This window comes from Ahaetulla prasina, chromosome 4 (assembly GCF_028640845.1).
Source record: "Ahaetulla prasina isolate Xishuangbanna chromosome 4, ASM2864084v1, whole genome shotgun sequence".
In the NCBI taxonomy this organism is placed as follows: Eukaryota; Metazoa; Chordata; class Lepidosauria; order Squamata; family Colubridae; genus Ahaetulla; species Ahaetulla prasina.
Window position 1 is genome coordinate 103,194,444 of NC_080542.1, and position 19,803 is coordinate 103,214,246.

The following is a 19,803-nucleotide window of genomic DNA, read 5'->3' on the forward strand; positions in this document are numbered from 1 at the left end:
CACACACACTGCAAATGTTCCTGCTTGTTTGTAATTAACCAAAGAAAGGTAAAAGAAAAAAAAGAAATAACCACATAGCCATTTCCTCAACAGAAAAATTCTAGCCACTTTAAAACTCAGGTGGAAAAAATATAATGCAAGAGAGGTGGTTTTTTTCTTCTTTCTCCCTTCAGTTAATAGCTCCGGGCAGACAGCCAAGAGCAATTTAACAGATGAATACTTAGTTGCAGTAAACAAAACCCGCAGGAATGCAGTCAGCACAGAAACAATAGAAATTTACAGATTATACAGTTTAAAATAGTTGGAAGGGACCTTGTAGGTCATCTAGTCCAACCTCCCGCCCAAGCAGGAAACCCTACACCATTTCCAATGACAGTACAATCTCTTCGTGAAAGCGTCCAGTGATGAAGTTCCAACAACTTTCAAAGGCAAGCTGTTCCATTGGTTGATTGTTCTCACTGTCAGAAAATTCCTCTTTATTTCTTGTTCTTGACAAGATTAAGCCAGGGAAGGAGTTTTAAAGACATTAATACAGAGCAGGAGTTTCTTGGCAGAGTTCTTAAGTTTTTTTAAATACAAGTTCTAATAAATGCTCCAACACTAGAAGAAGAGATTGGATAACCATTTGTCTGAAGTGGTGTAGGGTTTCCTGCCTAAGAAGGGGGTTGGATTAGAAGACCTCCAAGGTCCCTTCCAATTCTGTTATTCTATTCTATTCTACTCTAGTCTAGTCCTAGTCTAGTCTAGTCTAGTCTAGTCTAGTCTATCTAGTCTAGTCTAGTCCAGTCCAGTCCAGTCCAGTCCAGTCCAGTCCAGTCCAGTCCAGTCCAGTCCATTCTATTCTATTTTATTTATTGGAACAGTGCTATTTTATTGTGAGTTGGACTAAGGAGAAATTTCCTAAGGGTGAGACTAATCAAGTTGACTATTCCCACTCAGCTGGTCATTTGGCCAGAAAACTGGTTGTTATATTATTTGAATCCCACCACTTACTACAGAAGGAATAGATCAGACATCCAGCCCTGGTTATCAGTGACCAAGTGGAGCAAGTGGCCAGTTTTAAGTTTTTGGATATTATCATAAAAGACGGCCCCAGCAGAGATTATACTATCTGAGACTTCTCAGGAAACAACAACTGAATGAAAAATTGCTGGTGACCTTCTACTGCTGCACTATAGAGAGTATTTTAACGTACTACACCTGTGTATGGTTTGCTAATTGCACAGTGGCAGCGCTCCAGAGGGTTAACGTCATTGCCCAGAGGATCATTGGTTAGCCTCTCCCCTCCTTGGAAGAGCTTTATAGCTCCCGCTGCGTTAAGAAATTTCAAAACATTCTTAAAGATCCATCTCAACCTGGGCACCCTTTTTTTGAACTATTACCTTTTGGCAGACAGTACAGGACAATAAAAACAAGGACAAATAGGCTGAAAAACAGCTTCTATCCCAGGGCAGTAACCATACTGAATTCTACTGTATAGAATGTGAAGGATGTGTGTTTCAATTGTATAGAATGTGAAGGATGTGTGTTTTTGTTTTATTTTTATAGTTTTCTTACGTATGATGTACATTGAAGATGGCATTTAATTTCGTTGTACGAGGTGCAATGACAATAAAGTAAACTAAACTAAATTCAGGGATTCTACTCATAACATATGTTGGAGCTGAGGTTTCAATAGCTTTGTTTTAGTTTTTTGTTCTTGGAACACTTAATGTAATATATTGTATTAGTATTAAAGATTATGGCTTGTAGGGAAACTCTTTCAAACAAGAGCCAATCATGATTTTATGAATTATATAACCCAGCCAGTTAAGTTATACGTGCTTGTGCTTATATATATACACAAACTTACTTTCAGTTTCTGTCCTATTTTTGTTTTCCTTATTTTTTTAATATTAAGTTGGAAAATCAGTAACATATTCCATGTGTTCATGATTGGGAATGTTGTTGAATCCTTAGGTAATTTAACCTCCTGCTATTGGAAACAGTTTCATAATGTGGTCTTTGTAAATTTTATTTGGGGATGTCATAGATTCTCCTTGGGATCTTTTGCATGCACAGTCTTTGGGACCTTTTAGGATATTATAAAATTTCTCGAACTCATCTGAAAGTATAAATATGCCTACCATTTATTCTTGTTTTACCATTTGAAATCTGTGAAGGGACAATGGGAGAGGAGCAGGTTATATTCTGGTTTCCATAGATTTTTTTTAAAAAAAACTTTACTCTTAAGTTTCTAATACATCCTAATCAAGTATGAAATTGTGTGTGCGTATGTTTGGGTAATTAACATAGAATGAACAAATTACACTAAAAATAATAATTGTCAAAAATGAACCATGACTGCGCAACTGATCCTGAGCGCCCTCTAGTGTTATACAATGGCAGTTAAAATATTCCTTTTTGGAGCAATGTGATCAAGTTATTTTAACGTTTTATTTATGTATTTGTTGGCGTAGAGTTGAGGTGTTTCAGTAGAGACATTTCACTATGTCTCCCTATGAATCATAATGAAGGAAGTAGTGAAAGAAATCCATATTACATTCTAATACATTAAGAAGTAGTGAAATGTAAATATAGCTTTTATTTTATGGGTCAAGTGTACCATCTATACGACCAAAGGCTCTAAGTTTCTAAAATGCTGTTTCTGTCATGCTTATGGGAATGATTTTTCCATATGTAGCAGTTATTTTCCATCTTGTTCAGAAGGCTGTACATAATAGTGGAAGGAGAGTTAAATGACATGAAAATAATATTCAGTCTATTAGCAGAGGAATATTTTGCCTCTTTAATAAAATTGAGATACCTTCCCATATAATCTAATCAATTGTACTATCCTTATTTTTGAGCAAAAAGATGCTGACAATGAATACATTTGCATCTAGTCTGGTTTGTGTAACTATCACAGCTGTTTGCCTCATTGGGGATGGTCTGCATTCTTGGTAAGTTAACTCAGTCAGTTCACTTCTTATGGAACTGAAAACAGGAAATCGTCTGCCATGTGTGTAGAAGCTTCCAGTATCTTTTAGTGGTGTTGCTTTCTGGGCACCAGTAAATGCTTCAGTGCATGGTATGCATATGACAAAGCATTTATTATGCTGTTATGGTGGCATTACAGAACAAATAGTGCTAAAATAATCTATCAGTTAATGGTCTGTATGGCAGTTTGAACGCATACATTCATTGTGCTTATGTTCTTAGAAGGATGAGTTTATATCTAAAGCGTGTTGCATATTTTTCCAGAACTTAATGTCATCAGCTGTTGCTGACACAAATAGATTTCTTTTAAAAATGCAGCTTCAGCAAGGTTCTCTCTACAAAAATATCTACAAAAGTTTTATGCTAGATCTCAATAGGAGTGAAATTTTCAAAGATTTCACTCTCCCCCTAAAAAACCCCACACTTCAAGGAAACGTTTATTTCTCTCTGTTGTCAAATGTTTTTCTAATGCCAGTGGCAATGTTTTTCTTTTGATGTGTGGAAATGAATAGGGTAACAATGGCAAAGAGGACGTGGAACTAAGTTTTCTGCCTGGGCAGGGGGTTGGACTAGAAGGCCTCCAAGATCCCTTCCAACTCTGTTGTTGTTGTTATTATTATTATTAAGTTTTGCAAGAAAAAAGAGGCTGTTTTTGTTGTTGCACTTAGAAAAAATAGTAAAGACCAAAGGTAGATGTACTCATCTTCTTTTTTTTAAAGCCTTTGAAAAAAAGCTTCATCAGAGTAGCAATCAGGCTCAAAAATCTAATGTATGCATCTTTTTCTTCCCCAGGCAATAAAAAAACCGATTATGTTAATTTCTATCAAGGTTTATGGGACTGCGCTGGTGATGTTCCTGATGAGCTGTCATTCAAACGTGGTGATGTTATCTACATTCTCAGTAAGGTACTGTATTCAACCCCTAATAGATACGTATGGGGAGATAGTTGAAATAAGACCAAAGGGGGAAGGGGGGGAGAAGCAAACTTCAAGGTCGTCAGGAAATGGGCATTTCCTTTGCATCTTTCACACTCGGAGAGAAGTTCCTTGCACATTAATTATTTTGTCAATTTAATGTAACCACATTTGAAGTGTTATTGTGCAACAGGAATTGTCTTTAAAACTTATTTATCGCTGTTTGGAATCTTGGTTACCCACCACTAAGTAACTTCCCGCTGAGACAATGCTCCTATTGCTTGTAAAATGCAGCTTTGTCAATATAGTATGGAGTGGATGTGAATGTATATGTTTTACTTCCTTTTCTTTGGTACTTCTTGTATATGCTGATCTGAGGTGGGGTGGTGGTAGAGAAGAGACGGGGAGAGAGAGGTTTATATTGGTAATTTTTCACAGTTTTGGCCTCAAGAAGAGTCGAGGTTCTCCATGTGTATGCCCATGGGTGTGATGTGAAAATTTGTATGATTTTCAAAGTACCAGTTTCTTCTTCTTTTTAGTAACCACACTTACCTCCTGTATTTATTTATTTTTTTGCTCTACATTCTCTAAAAGAGACAAAATTCTACAACATGGCAATTTCTGTAAGATTAAAAACTTCAAAAAAAATTTTTTACATTTAAGCCCTATTTTATTGTAAATGACAACTTTATCTGGGAGTTGGCTTCTGGCTTAAACCACTCAGTAGAGCTACACCTTATAGATAAGTTTGCATGGAAAAGTGTTTGGACATTTTCCAACAGCCTCCCCCTCACCTCTTTTTTTTTTTTGCTACAATGTGCAAATCTTTGCAGAACTTTTTAAAATTTCTGCCATACCAAAGCTAGAGGTCACTCATGACATCAGATCCCACCAGTTTTCATCCAATACATTCCTAAGAATATCAGCCTTTTCCAGACTAATATTTTCATATTATTCTCTGGGCCATGCCCTTTGTAATAGTAAAATGCAAAATGTTTCCCACTCAAGCTAAGAATAGCTAGAATTGCTAAGAATAGCTAAGAATAGCTAGAATTGATCCAAAAAGAGCTAGTGTTAGTAACAGTAATTTGATAATGAATTTGTTCCATTTGTTGTAAATCTAACAACTAAGTTACTCATGTGTTTTACTAACTCTACGTTCTTCATTTATCATATCTGTCCTCCTGACACTCCTTGGATGAAAAATTATTTTAATCCCATGTTACAGATGGAAAACTGGGCCAACAGTATATTACTAATAGAGGAAGAGGTTGATACAAAATTACTTACATGTAAATCATGTCTTATCTCTTTCTTTTGCATTATTTAATTCATTAGGTGGCTGCTAGGCATAGAACAAGACAGAGCAATCTTCCATTGGATGGTATATAATAAGAAGCCTCTTTGAACAAAATTGGATGTTTTTTTTAAGAAACAGTACATTTGATTATATTTTAATTATATTTTAATGTTTAGCATTCAAATCTTGTTACTTAATTAGTAAACTAAAGGCTAATCCAGTTTAGAACACAGAATAATAGGTATGGAAGGGACCCTGGAAGTCTTCTAGTTCAACTCTGTGCTCAGGCAGAGCATCTGCTACACCATTCTGGACAAATATTTGTCTAGTCTCTTGGTAAAAACCTCCAGTGATGGAGCTCCCACAACTTCTGGAGGTAAGCCATTCCATTCAGAGGTGGTATTCAGCAGGTTCTGAACAATTCTGGAGAACCGGTAGTGGAAATTTTGAGTAGTTCAGAGAACTGGTAAAAACTACCTCGGACTGGCCCCACCGCCATCTATTCTCTGCCTCCCGAGACCCAGCTGATTGGGAGGAAATAGGATTTTGCAGTAACCTTCCCCAGGAGTGGGGAGGGAATGGGGATTTTGCATTATCCTTCCCCTCCCACGCCCACCAAGCCATGCCACGCCCATCAAGCCACGCCCCACAAAACCTGTAGTAAAAATTTTTGAATCCCAACATTGATTCTATTGGTTAATTGTTCTCACTATCAGGAAATTTCTCCTTAGTTCTAGTTTGGATCTCTCTTTAAAAATCTTCTGCCCGTTACTTCTTACTGCCCTCAGGTGGTTTGGAAAATAGGCCGAGCTCTTCTTCTCTGTGACAGTTTTTCAAGTGCTGGAAGACTGCTATCATATCACCCCTAGTTCCTCTTTTCATTAGATTAGACATGCCTAATTTTCTTATTCATTGTACTGTTTAGCCTCTAGACACCTTATCATCTTTGTTGCTTTTGTCTTTCTACGATTTAAACATCTTATTTTTATATTGTTACCACAGCTGGATTCAGGTATTCTAAGTGTGGTCTCACTAGTATGTATAAAGTGGTATTATCACTTCACGTGAGCTTGAAACTATTCCTCTCTTAATGTAGCCTAAGACAGCATTAGGTTTTTTGGCAGCTGTAGCACACAGTTGGCTCTTACTTAAATAGTGGTCTTCCAGGACACTTACATCCTCTCTCTATTACTACTGTTAAGGCAGGTACCACCTATTCTATACCTGTGCATTTGGTTTCTCTTGCCTAGAAGCTTACTTTTCTCACTCATTGCAAGTGTTCAAATCTGTCAAGATCCTTCTGAGTCTTGAGTCTATTTGAGTCTAACACTTTAGGAGTTAGCTATTTACCCCCAACTTAGTGTTGTCTACAAATTTGACAAGTTCCTTCATCTAGGTCAGGGCTGTCAAACTCACACCCTTTGTTGTGGTCCACCAGCAGCCTTTGGAGCTGGCAATGGAGTCAGACAGTGATGAGGTTGAGGTGAGGCCAGGGCCATCAGGGAGTGAGGTGCGGACTCTAGAGCCTGCAGAGACTGATAATAGTGAGGCAGAGGAACAGGAGGAGCCTGTTCCTAATGCACGCATGAGAAGAGCTGCCAGAAAGCAAGAGCAGCTCAAGCAAAAAGGACAACTCGGGAGTAGGGCCAAGAGATGATTGGCCCCTCCCATAAGGCTTAAAACAGACCAGTAACAGCATTTGGCCTTTACCAGAAAACAACGTTGATAGCTTCATCTTCTGCTTCATCTATGTCTTGCATTTATTTTTGTGACTTCTGAACGTTTGCCAAGAAAGGCCTTTGGCAGTTTGCCTAATTGGACCAAGGTTTGCAATAGGACTGAGGAATTTTCGTTGGGAGGAATTTGTTTTAATTTGAGTTGAAAGACGTTGGGAATGAACTAAATTCAGCTGTTCGAATAAAGTTTGTTTGTTTTTTCACAGAATGAGTTTCCTACTACCTACTTGGGCTTGGGTCACAACACCCATGGCCTGGAGACATCATGCGCTGGCCATGCCCACACCCGGTTTAGTGAAGGGGGGAAAAGTCCCAATACATTACGTGACAATGCCGTGACAATGCGAGTTTGACACCCCGAATCTAGGTCATTTATGAAGATATTCAAGAGCATTGGCTGCAAGACAGAATCTTGAATTCCATTGCATGCTTCCCACCATGTAGTTCTAGTTTCATTGAAGATTGATTACATGCTGAGTGTGGTTGGTTAGCCAATTACAAATCCATCTGGTGGTGGTACTATCTATCCCACATTGTTCTGTCCAAGAACAATGGCCTACCAAAAATAGGCTATGATCTACTTTGTTAAAGGCCTTACTGGTATCTAAGTAAACTACGTCCATAGATTTCCCTTTTCCACTAATTTAGTCACTTTATCAAACAAGGCAATAAGATTTGGCTGGCAAGATTTGCTTTTGACAAATGCTTTACCTTTGAAAATATCTTGCTTATTTCTAGATGCTTTTTTAACTAATTTGTAGGTTTCTTCTAGTAAGTAATTTGTAGGTTTCTTGTAATTAAGCTCCTAATTTTTTAAAAATATTGTGTTTTTCCAAAAAAACAACCCACTTTGAAAATAAGTTCTATCATGTTTTTGAGTGCGTGCAATCAAATTAAGCCCCACCTACAAAATTAGCCCTAATTAAGACCCTACCCACATTGGGGTGCAGGGGGTGGGGTGAGGCACACAGGTAAAAAACAAGCTAGGGTGGGAATGGGGTGGTGGAGCTGCCCTACTTATCAGGCCTTGCACACCCTGACACCTACCTTGCCTTCTTCTGCAGCTGCTTGCTGCCACTCGCATACATTACCCTGGCCTCTGTTTCGCCTTCAGATGCCTGCTGGAAGGCATCTTCAGCAGATAATATTATTGGCTGAAAAAGGCTCCTGGCAAACATCTGAAGGCGAAACGGAGGCTGGGACGATGCGTGCGAGTGGTGGCAAGCGGCTGCAGAAAAAGTGGGGCAGTAGCGGGTTCCTGCTGGGCGGGGCTGTTGAGCTGCTCTTGTTGGTACCACCACCATGAGGTGAATCAATAATTAGAATCCTCCAAAAATAAGGCCTAGCTGTTTTTTTCGGGGGTCAAAAGAAAATAAGACCCAGTCTTCTTTTTGAAGAAAAAAGGTATTTTTATACTATTTTTAATGGTAAGATTCATTGTTATTCAATTCAGGATTGAAAATGTTCCATTATAAAAGGGAATATGAGTTGAAATTTTCTTAGTCTCTAACCTGTCTAATACTTCGTTAAATGTATTTAAAATCTTTGTCTTTTTATCTAGATCTTGCAGCTTGGTTATATTTTATGGCCTACAGTTACTTAATTTCTAAAATTGAAAAGAAATTTAAATCAAAATTCAGCTTTTTTCCCCCAGTTTGAGTATTGTTGTTATAAATGCTTCTGCAAAATACAGTCTTCTATCAGTTCTGAATTTAGGAAACAAAAATGTTCAGAATAATAATTTATCCAGTTCTGAGAATTATTAGCCAGAGAAAGAATTTAAGAGTACTGTTAAAGTAAAATAATCTAAAGCTTTTGAAGCTTAAGAACTTGATCAAACATTTCTTATAGCTGTCAATATTTCGTAACACTATAAAAAGCTTTAGCTTCTTGGCACCTGGTGATCCTTGGGGTTTGTTTTTTTTTAGAAAAATAATTCTTTTCCCCATCTAGTGGTTGAAAAGTAGAGGTGCACTTGTTAATGTATGGAGTTCAAAAATGATGTCAGAAATTTAACTTGGGCTTCATCTTAATTATTACTTATTATCCCCATATCATATATCAAGAAATTTATTGGCATTAATTCTGGTAAAATCTTATTCTCATGAGAAAGAATTAAATGTAACTATTATATGCTGTAGGAAGAATACAATAAAATTAAAAGACAAATAGTATTTCAGCAGAAAAGAGTTAACAAAAGAAATCAAAATATATTTATGGCAGTCTTTGCCAATAACAACTTTGTAGAAAATTCTGCCAAAGTGTTAATGGATTTGGGCATCTTTACTGGAAAATTTATCTTGTTCCAAGTTACTCTAATATTTATGATAATTGTACTTCAATGATGAAAAAATACAAAATCTTGGATAGGTTTTAAAAATACCATATACTGTTTTAAGCAAGCTTAATTTATAGCTTCATTTATGAAACTGAATACCCATTGCATATAGTACAGAATTTATATTTTAAATTCTGCAATATTGCACACTAAAGTTTTCTTACAGTAAAATTTCTTACAGTAATTCCTGAAAATTTGTAAAATGTAGTGGTTATTGTAGTATTCTTTTTTTAAATTCTTCATTTTATTATATTTTTTGTATGTTCATTGCTGAAAAAAATCCATAATGTAGTCTAGATTAATTGTAATAGTGATTATAATCAGAAAGTGTTTTTATTAAAACTTTGTATCTATACTAGCATATGATTGTGATTGTTTTCTCTTGATCTTTTTATGAGGATATCAATTTCAAATAATTCCATAATTCTTTAATTAAATATCCACATTTTTCATTTCATAGAGGAAAGCAGCTAAAGTAATTTTGGAGAAACAAGGAACCAGAATTCATTTTTTAAATATAGCAATTAAAATCAATTCTTTGATTACCCTTTTATTTCATATTAAAAGTCACGTATCAAAACAGAACTATGAGGGAAACCCATGTCATGATTTTAATGGTTCTAGGAATTTTTGTTAACAATTATATGTTAAGCTTCTTAAAAAACAAATGCAACTGAAACTGAAAACTTAATATCCTACTGTTTCCATTTCCCAAACAGGGCAGCTATTTGGTGGTATATAAACTTATTTTTCACTATAAATGTATGTATTGTCAAGATTTCTAGTACTTTTATTTTGATTATATTATAAGGTGAGAAAGTGGAAGATTATTCTGTCAAGGTCAAGATGATTTTAGTTTGTAAATTTGTGCAATTTTATGTGCCAGGAATATACAATTATAAGGCAACATAGTTGTTGTTTTCATTCTTTTTATTATATATCAGAAATTGAGGTTTGGGCATGTGTTTCATATAATGTTACTCTATGGGCCATCATTTGCACATTTACTTTGAGACTAATATATATTTAACAAGAATGCTACTTGCCATGACTCAGATAATATGGGCTACCTGTAGAGTTTTGATATATAATATGGTATTATTTTTTACTAGTAGAAGTATTTGATTTTGGTCAGGACTAGCTCTGAGAAAAACCAAAATAAATCTGCCATCTTAAATTTTGTTTAACAAAATCATAGAGATATATTAAAATAATATATAAAAGAAAACCTTGATTTTCATTTATTAAATGCATTGCTTTTTTATTCTGGACTGTATCTGAAGTATATGTTGAAATAGCATTTTGAAACAATTGTGCAGTAATTGAGTAGAAATCATGATTGTATATTTTTGTTTTCAGATAAAGTAAATTGTTTGCCAATTTCAAACCATTATCAGCTATGCCCTACAGATCTAGTCTCAGTGAGACTTCGCTATACCCTCTAAATGTATTTGATTAAATTTTTCAGCATTGTCAATAAATTTGTGCATTTGGATTATAGGACTTTTAATTCATATCTGAAGCATTTAAAGATAACATAATCAGTACTGAATCGAAAATTTTCAAAATCTGTATTTAGATAGCTTCATATAAAGCTTTCTAATAGCAAGTGGGTTGCCTTTTCTTGAATCTGTGATCATACAGTTTTCCAGGGTTGAACATTCATTAAGGATTTTTGTGTTTGTCATACTCATTCAATTTGCCATATATTTTAAAAATTATGTAAAAATTTTCATATCCCAGCATGATATTGAATCAAATATTTGCTTGATTTGATTTGATTTTAAATCACCTTTAATGCAGACTTAATCATTTATAATCAGATGATATATAGAATGCTGAAAGAAGGATATTTTGTGGAATGTTTCTTGGAAAGAAATCTAGTATGGAATTTAGAAATTGCAGTCTTTGTCAGTACCTTTAATCACATGGAAATCAGTGGAGCTAATTTAAGAGAAATACTGAATGGAGCTAAAGCTTCATATAGTTGGATTTGACTCATTCATTGTGACATGCTGTTTCATCACACAAGTGCATACAAAATCACAAGTATGTATTTAATACAGAGGACTCTCGATGGAAAGATTTTTACAGAACAAGACTGTAGGAGGACTTTGTAGTGTAGAACTTTAAATGTTAAGATAATAGCACTCAATTATTACTGTCCTGAAATTTCAACATCTCACATTGATGATTGATGATCATAACAGTGTGTGTGTGTGTGTGTAAATGCATGCTTTTAAACATCACTTTCTCATAGATTTATTCTGGATTAGAAAGTAGACCAATTGAAATAGATTAATTAGAGCAAAATTACATTATTTGAGTTTAAGAAAGAGGACTTTGGACCTACCTCTTCCAAATTTAAAAGCATTTTTCTTCCCTTTTCTCCCACTAGCTTTTTCTCACATGCACCTTTATTGTTAAGCAATTCATTATGTAGGTCTTTAATTTCTTTCATGGTTATTCTCGTACAATAAAGCATTACAGTGCTTCTAGATCTTGATAGAATTTCTCCAGAAGGAGAAAGAAGCTTTGTGTTAGTAATTACCTAACATTGTTGAGAGCTGACTGCAGGCTTCTTCCCAGTGATAACAGAATAGCCACATAATGCAGCTTCATACTACATGATTAATAGAAAATAATTACACATGGTACAAAGGAATGCAATAATTCTTATAAATTGACTGGAATGGTTTTGTGCAGATTAAAGAACTCTTCATTATTTTATCAGTCTTTTTGAAGGTGAATCAAAGCTATAAGAAAGAGCTGATGAGAATAATACACAGTATATCTAGACGTACAGAAGAATTTAAGATAATAGGTTTATCTATATCTGAACAGAATATGAATAAATAGGTTGTATGTGAGATTTGTACTATTTTGTTATTCATTACAATTAAATATTTGACTCTTGAGGCTGCATGATATTTAAATTCAAGCCCCACCCTAAGCATACATTTAGGCAAAAAAAACAACAACAAAATGCACAGGTACCGTTTATGTGGTACCTTGCTCAGTAGTAGTACCTGTGAGAGGGATCTTGGAGTCCTAGTGGACAACCATTTAGATATGAGCCAGCAGTGTGCAGCAGCTGCCAAAAAGGCCAACACAATTCTGGGCTGTATAAACAGAGGGATAGAATCAAGATCACGTGAAGTGTTAGTGCCACTTTATAATGCCACACTTGGTAAGGCCACACTTGGAATACTGCATTCAGTTTTGGTCGTTGCAATGTAAAAAAGATGCTGAGACTCTAGAAAGAGTGCAGAGAAGAGCAACAAAGATGATTAGGGGATTGGAGGCTAAAACATATGAAGAACGGTTGCAGGAACTGGGTATGTCTAGTTTAATAAAAAGATGGACTAGGAGAAACATGATAGCAGTGTTCCAATATCTCAGGGATTGCCACAAAGAAGAGGGAGTCGGGCTGTTCTCCAAAGCACCTGAGGGTAGAACAAGAAGCAATGGGTGGAAACTGATCAAAAAAAGAAGCAACTTAGAACTAAGGAGAAATTTCCTGACAGTTAGAACAATTAATAAGTGGAACGACTTGCCTGCAGAAATTTTGAATGCTCCAACATTGGAAATTTTTAAGAAAATGTTGGATAACCATTTGTCTGAGATGGTGTAGGGTTTCCTGCCTGGGCAGGGGGTTGGACTAGAAGGCCTCCAAGATCCCTTCCAACTCTGCTATTATTATTATTATTATTATTATTATTATTATTATTATTATTATTATTATTATTATTATTATTATTATTATTATACCTTAAAGTGATATAAGCAATTCATGATCTCTAAAATGAATTTAGTGCACTTAAGGAGCTGTTTCATAATATACATTATTTCGACTCTGAACATTAAATTGTAGTAAATGATGACATATTTATGTTGTTGGTATTCTGATTGTTCTTTAAAATATTAAATCAATATTTTAGACAAAAATTAATACTAATCTATGCCTGGCAATCTATATTTTGGACAGAGTATAAAATATTTAAATATTTAAATATTTAAATTGCAGTAAAAATTGGGTTTTCTCTAGAGGTGACTGTTGAATTCTATTCATTTATATTTATGTGTTGTGTTCATATGCAGAACTAGCATATGACTCTGAGGGTAGCTACTAGCCAAAATCAGTTGCCTTTCATTGTTGCTGAAACTAATGTATCCATAAAGATGCTATAAAAATATGGTCAAATTGATTTGTAAGTACATACAAAAGTTAAACACATTGTAAAAAAGGGATGTAAGCAAATTAACTAGTTAAAAATGGATGTCTCTATAGTGATGGCAGTAACCTAAGGCTAAAACATTACATTTCCAATATAGCAGTTCATTTTTTTTCTTTCCTACCTGCTTATACTTCACATGCTTTAATTGGGATTCAGATTGCTTGTGGGGTTCATATCAAGAATAATAATGATAAAGTAAGATTTCAGTCATAAATTAGCTTCTGATACTATTACACTTCTATTACCGTAATATTTAAAATCAGACAAGTGCATTAAATTTAAATATTCTTAAATAGCAAGATTTTTTTTGCGGGCAGGGGGGAGGGTAGTTTAGTATTTTAATTTGTGGCTCCTAGAGGTAGCTTTCTTATCACCCTCAGAATATGTTGTTTATAAGTTCCTGAAATATCTACATGGCATATTTTCATTCTGTCATAAAAAGTTTTAATTATCCCTTAAGTAAAAAAGCACTCTGCAGAACATAATGATTTCTCTCTGCCCTGTTCTCCAGCACACATTTACAAAAAAAAGTTATTTTGGAAAGCTTCCTTGGCAAGATTCCTCTAGCACAGGTGAAGACTGGCATTATGAGTGATTACTTGCTCTTTAAATCTATAGAGAGGTAGCTTGTGTATTTAAGCAGGCTAATGTGGAATGAAACATGTGTTTATTAAACAAACACACACAGCTGGAATATCTGAACCCCCTGGTGAGACAGCAAGTGCCTCTTTGCCTTTAAGGGTTTTGGCCTCAGAACAATCAGTCCAGCAAGAGTCATTCTTACTGTAGCTGGTAAGCAAGCTTGCTTGCTGAATTGCACTGGTGAACTAGTATCATGTATAGCTGTGGGGGAATAAAGAAGTCTAGTTTATTTTATTTTATTTATTTATTTATTTATTAAATTTGTATACCGCCCTTCTCCCGAAGGACTCAGGGCGGTTCACAGCCAAGTAAAATAGACAATATATAAATACAATTTAAAATACACTTAAAAAACTTATTAAAATTGGCCACAATTAAAATTTAAAACTAAAACCCATTTAAAAACCCATAAATTTAAAAACTAACCCAGGCCAGCGCAGATAAATAGGTAAGTTTTAAGCTCATGGAAAGGTTCGGAGGTCCGGAAGTTGGCGAAGTCCTGGGGAGGTCGTTCCAGAGGCGGGAGCCCCACAGAGAAGGCCCTTCCTGGGCGCCGCCAGACGACACTGTCGCGCCGACGGCACCCTGAGAGTCCCTCTCTGTGAGAGCGCACGGGTCGGTGAGAGGTATTCGGTAGCAGCAGGCGGTCCCGTAGTAGCCCGGCCCTATGCCATGGGCGCTTTAAAGACGTACACCAAAACCTTGAGGCGCACCCGGAAAGCCACAGGCAGCCAGTGCAGCCTGCGCAGGATAGGTGTCATTCGGGAGCCCCGAGGGGCTCCCTCTATCACCCGCGCAGCTGCATTCTGGACTAACTGTAGCCTCGGATGCCCCTCAAGGAGCCCCATGTAGAGAGCATTGCAGTAATCCAGGCGAGGCGTCACAAGGCGTGGTGACCGTGCATAGGGCATCCCGGTCTAGAAAGGCGCAACTGGCGCACCAGGCGAACCTGGTGGAAAGCTCTCCTGGAGGCGGCCGTCAGGTGTTCATCAAAAGACAGCCGTTCATCCAGGAGAACGCCCAAATTGCGCACCCTCTCCATCGGGCCAATGACTCGCTCCCGACAGTCAGCCGTGGACTCAGCTGACTGTACCGGGATGCCGGCATCCACAGCCACTCTGTCTTGGAGGATTGAGCTTGAGCCTGTTTCTCCCCATCCAGACCCGTCGGCTTCCAAACACCGGGACAGCACTTGATAGCTTCATTGGGGTGGCCCGGTGTGGAAAAGTACAGCTGAGTGTCATCAGCGTACAGCTGGTACCTCACACGAAACCACTGATGATCTCACCCAGCGGCTTCATATAGATGTTGAACAGAAGGCGAGAGATCGACCCCGCGGCACCCCACAAGTGAGGCGCCGCGGTCGACCTCTGCCCCCGTCAACACCGTCTGCGACCGGTCGGAGAGATAGGAGGAGAACCACCGATAAACGGTGCCTCCACTCCCAATCCCCCAACCGGCGCAGCAGGATACCATGGTCGATGGTATCAAAAGCCGCTGAGAGGTCTAATAGGACCAGGGCAGAGGAACAACCCCTATCCTGGCCCTCCAGAGATCATCCACCAACGCGACCAAAGCCGTCTCAGTGCTGTAACCGGGCCGGAAACCGGACTGGAGCAGGTCTAGATAGACAGTTTCCTCCAGGTGCAGGGGAAACTGATATGCCACCATACTCTCTACAACCTTCGCCCGCGGCGGGTTGGAGACCGGACGATAATTACCTAAAACAGCGGGTCAGGAAGGCTTCTTGAGGAGGGCCTCACCACCGCCTCTTTCAAGGCGGCGGAAGACTCCCTCCAACAAGGAAGCACTCGTAATCCCTGGAGCCAGCCTCGTGTCACCTCCCGAGTGGCCAGCACCAGCCAGGAGGCACGGGTCCAGTAAACACGTGGTGGCATTCAGTCTACCCAGCAACCTGTCCATGTCCTCGGAGTCACAGGGTCAAACTCATCCCAGACAACATCACCAAGACCGCCTCGGACGCCCCATCCGAATCGCCACAATTTTGGTCCAGACCGTCCTTAAGCTGAGCGATTTTATCGTATAGATAACCGTTAAACTCCTCAGCACGTCCTGCAGCGGGTCATCCCGCTCCCCTGGTGAAGGAGGGAGCGGTCACCCAAACAGGGCAGCTGGGCGGTTATCTGCCGGCGCAATGAGGGAGGAGGCGAGCAACGCCTCGCTTCCCTCAGTGCCACTAGGTAGGTCCTAGTATAGGATCTAACTAGTGTCCGATCAGCCTCTGAACGGCTGGACCTCCAGGAACTCTCTAGGCGTCTTCTCCGGCGTTTCATCCCCCTCAGCTCCTCGGAGAACCAAGGAGCCGGTTGGGATCTGCGCCGGGTCAGAGGCCGCAAAGGCACGACACGGTCTAAGGCCCCAGCCGCAGCCCGTTCCCAGGCTGCAGCTAGTTCCTCTGCCGTGCCGTGAGCCAGACCCTCAGGAAGTGGCCCAAGCTCTGTCTGAAACCTCTCTGGGTCCATTAGGCGCCTGGGACGGTACCAACGTAATGGTTCCGTCTCCCTGCGGTTGTTCTGTTTCCCTTCCCCCAATACTCCCAGCAAAGAGTCCGTCAGAGGCCTTCCTTTTTTTTCCTTTTATTTACATAGATACATGTCCTGGCCACGTCTACCCACGGGCCTGCCAAGTTTCTGGAGATAACGAGGAAATTATAGATAAGGCCAGAATTACTCACGAATATATTCTTTCCTCCATTGAAATAGTTAGCTCGCCAAATTCATTACTTTGTCCAAGACAAAAACCAGGAAGTCCGCCTCCTATTTATAGTCTCTGCAGATGTCACTGCATGACAATTATGACTTGGCTTTGTCCCAACTCTTCCGCTGCTGCGCGCGATCACGTCGTGACCTTGCATCGCTCCAAAACTGTTCTTGGGCGTTGCCAAATCAGAAGGAGGCTCCATGGAATCAGGCTGTGCGGCCCTCCTCCTCCCTTTGAGTGGGTGCCAGGGAGGGAAAGGGCTCAAGAGAAGCAGGGCTTGCCAGGTCTTCTCCCTCACTTTCTGAATCATCCGAGTCCAGGAGTCCGGGTCCAGGAACCTGGGTCACAACACTATCCCTCACCGCAGGGCCCTTCCCCCGGGGCTGACAATCGGGATGCGGTCGGGCTGGGTTCTGCTCATGGAAGGCCTGCACCAGGTCAGGGGCATGAATGTCGGAGGCATCTACCCAGGAGAAATCAGTCCCGTATCCCTTCCACGTGATCAAATATTGGAAACGACCCTTCAGCCAGCGGGAGTCTCGTGCACTGTGGACTTCGTATTCCTCCGACCTGTCCTTGGCGACAGTGACGGGTGCTGTTGGGCACCGAAGGGGACTCGGTGTGGCCTCAGGAACCAGAAGGGACTGGTGAAAGACGGGGTGGATCCGCATGGATCGTGGCAGGGTCAGTCGGTAGGCTACCGGGTTGATGACTGCCTCAACAGGGAACGGGCCGATGAATCGGTGGTCCAACTTCTTTACCGGGCGGTCGGACGGGAGGTGTTTGGTGGAGAGCCACACCCGGTCTCCAACTGCCAGCGGGGGCGTTGCCCGTCGGGAGCGGTCGGCGGACCGTTTGTAATCCTCCTTTGCCCGATTCAGCTGCTGACGTACCAACTGTTGGACCGCATGCAATTCCGTCAGGAAGGTCTGCGTTTCGGGAACAGGAGAGTCCGGTGGTGCCAGAGGGAAGAGCCGCGGATGGTACCCACATTGGCAAAGAACCGGGTCATCTGAGTAGAGGTGTGCTGAGAGTTGTTAAAAGCAAACTCCGCCAGGGACAGGTAGTCGGCCCAGTTGTCCTGTTGCTGGTTGATGAAGCAACGGAGATACTGTTCCAGTATACCGATGACCTTCTCTGTACCCCCGTCGGTCTCCGGATGGTGCGATGACGACAGACATACCTGCACCTCCAACGCGGCCATCAGGCTCTTCCAGAAGCGGGCTGTGAACTGAACTCCGCGGTCCGAAACCACCCTGTCCGGTAGACCATGGAGGCGGAAGATGTGCTGCAGAGAGAGGCGGGCGTTTTGCGGCTGTGGGCAGTCCGCGGCATGGGATGAAGTGTGCCATCTTGGTGAGCATGTCCACCACCACCAGCACCGTGGTGAACCCAGAGGACGGCGGCAGGTCTGTCAGGAAATCCATAGAGATCGCCCCCCAGGGTCTGTCGGGTGTCGGCAAGGGCTGGAGGAGCCCAGGAGGGGCCCCCGTGGCGGGCTTGGCTTGCCGCACGGTCCGCAGGATGTCACGTAGGCATGTATATCATGCCGCACTCGGGGCCACCAAAAGGTCCGTGTCACCAGGTGGAGGGTCTTGAAGAACCCAAAATGTCCTGCTGCAGGGTTGTCGTGGCACTGGGTCATGACGAGGGCTCGGAGTGGTCCTGTGGGCACATATAATCGCCCAAACTTGAGTAAGTCCTCCTCCAAGGTCCAAGGAGCCGTGGGGCCCACCTCCGCTCTCCTTTGCTGCGACCAGGCGTCCTGGCGCTGCGCCTCTCGCACCTGGGGCCGCAAGTCCACTGGCCCCCGTGCTGCGGCCAAGGCTTCAGGGGGTCCTTGGCGCAGAGGTACTCTGGCTTGTGGGACAGGGCATCCGCCCTCCGGTTGTGACCGCTGGGAATATAGGTCACGCGAAGTTGAACCGGGCAAAAACAACGACCACGGATCTGCCGCTGGTTCAACTTCCGAGCTGTGGTGAGGTGCTCGAGATTCCGATGGTCCGTTCGGACCTCCACCTGATGTCGGGCCCTCCAGATGGTGTCGCCAAGCCTCGAATGCAGCCTTGATAGCCAGCAACTCTTTTCCCAGATAGTGTAGTTGCGCTCGGAAGGGTTGAGTTTCCGGGAGTAGTAAGCGCAGGGAAAAAGTGTGCCACCATTCGTCGGAGCCTGTAGCAGCACCGCTCCCAGAGCCACATTGGACGCGTCTGTTTCCACCACAAAAGGCCGGAGCGGGTCGGGATGCCTCAGGACGGGTTCCGTGTGAAGGCTTTCTTGAGGGCTGTGAATGCTTCTTGCTGCGGGGACCCCACCGAATGCAACCTTCTTCCTGAGGAGCTGGGTAAGTGGAGCTGTCAGTGTGGCGAAGCCGGGATGAAGGTCCGGTAGTAGTTGGCGAAGCCCAGTAGGCGCTGAACATCCTTCACCCGACGAGGGCTTCCCAGCTACACAAAGCTTCTACTTTACATGGGTCCATGGCTATGCCTCGGGCGAGATGATATGCCCGAGGAATTCTATGGAAGTCCGGAAGAAGACGCATTTCTCCAGCTTCGCATTGAGTTGTTGCTCCATAGCGTTGCAGAACCAGACCGATGTGTCGAAGGTGGCTTTCCCTGGACCGGGAGTAAATCAGGATGTCGGTCAGGTAGATAACCACGAACCGATCCAACATGTCTCGGAACACGTCGTTCATGAAGTGCTGAAAAACGGCGGGAGCATTGGTCAACCCAAATGGCATGACAGTGTATTCGTAGTGTCCGTATCGGGTGCCGAATGCCGTCTTCCATTCGTCTCCTTCTCGTATCCGCACCAGGTTGTAGGCCCCCCGGGGATCGAGCTTGGAGAAGATCGTGGCCTCCGCAACCTTTCCAGTAGCTCCGGGATGAGCGGCAGGGGTAGCGATTCCGCACCGTAATGGCGTTTAGCCGGCGGT

At 41.2% G+C, this 19,803-nt stretch overlaps 1 protein-coding gene across 2 annotated transcripts in view; it reads left to right on the forward strand.

The window, feature by feature from the left end:
* SKAP2 (src kinase associated phosphoprotein 2) overlaps nucleotides 1-19,803 on the forward strand; it is a 317,205-nt gene that overhangs the window by 288,516 nt on the left and 8,886 nt on the right. For both annotated transcript variants that reach the window (XM_058180970.1, XM_058180969.1), the window contains exon 13: nucleotides 3,772-3,884. In XM_058180970.1, coding sequence (XP_058036953.1) covers nucleotides 3,772-3,884 — 113 coding nt within the window. The remainder of the gene's footprint in view (nucleotides 1-3,771; nucleotides 3,885-19,803) is intronic.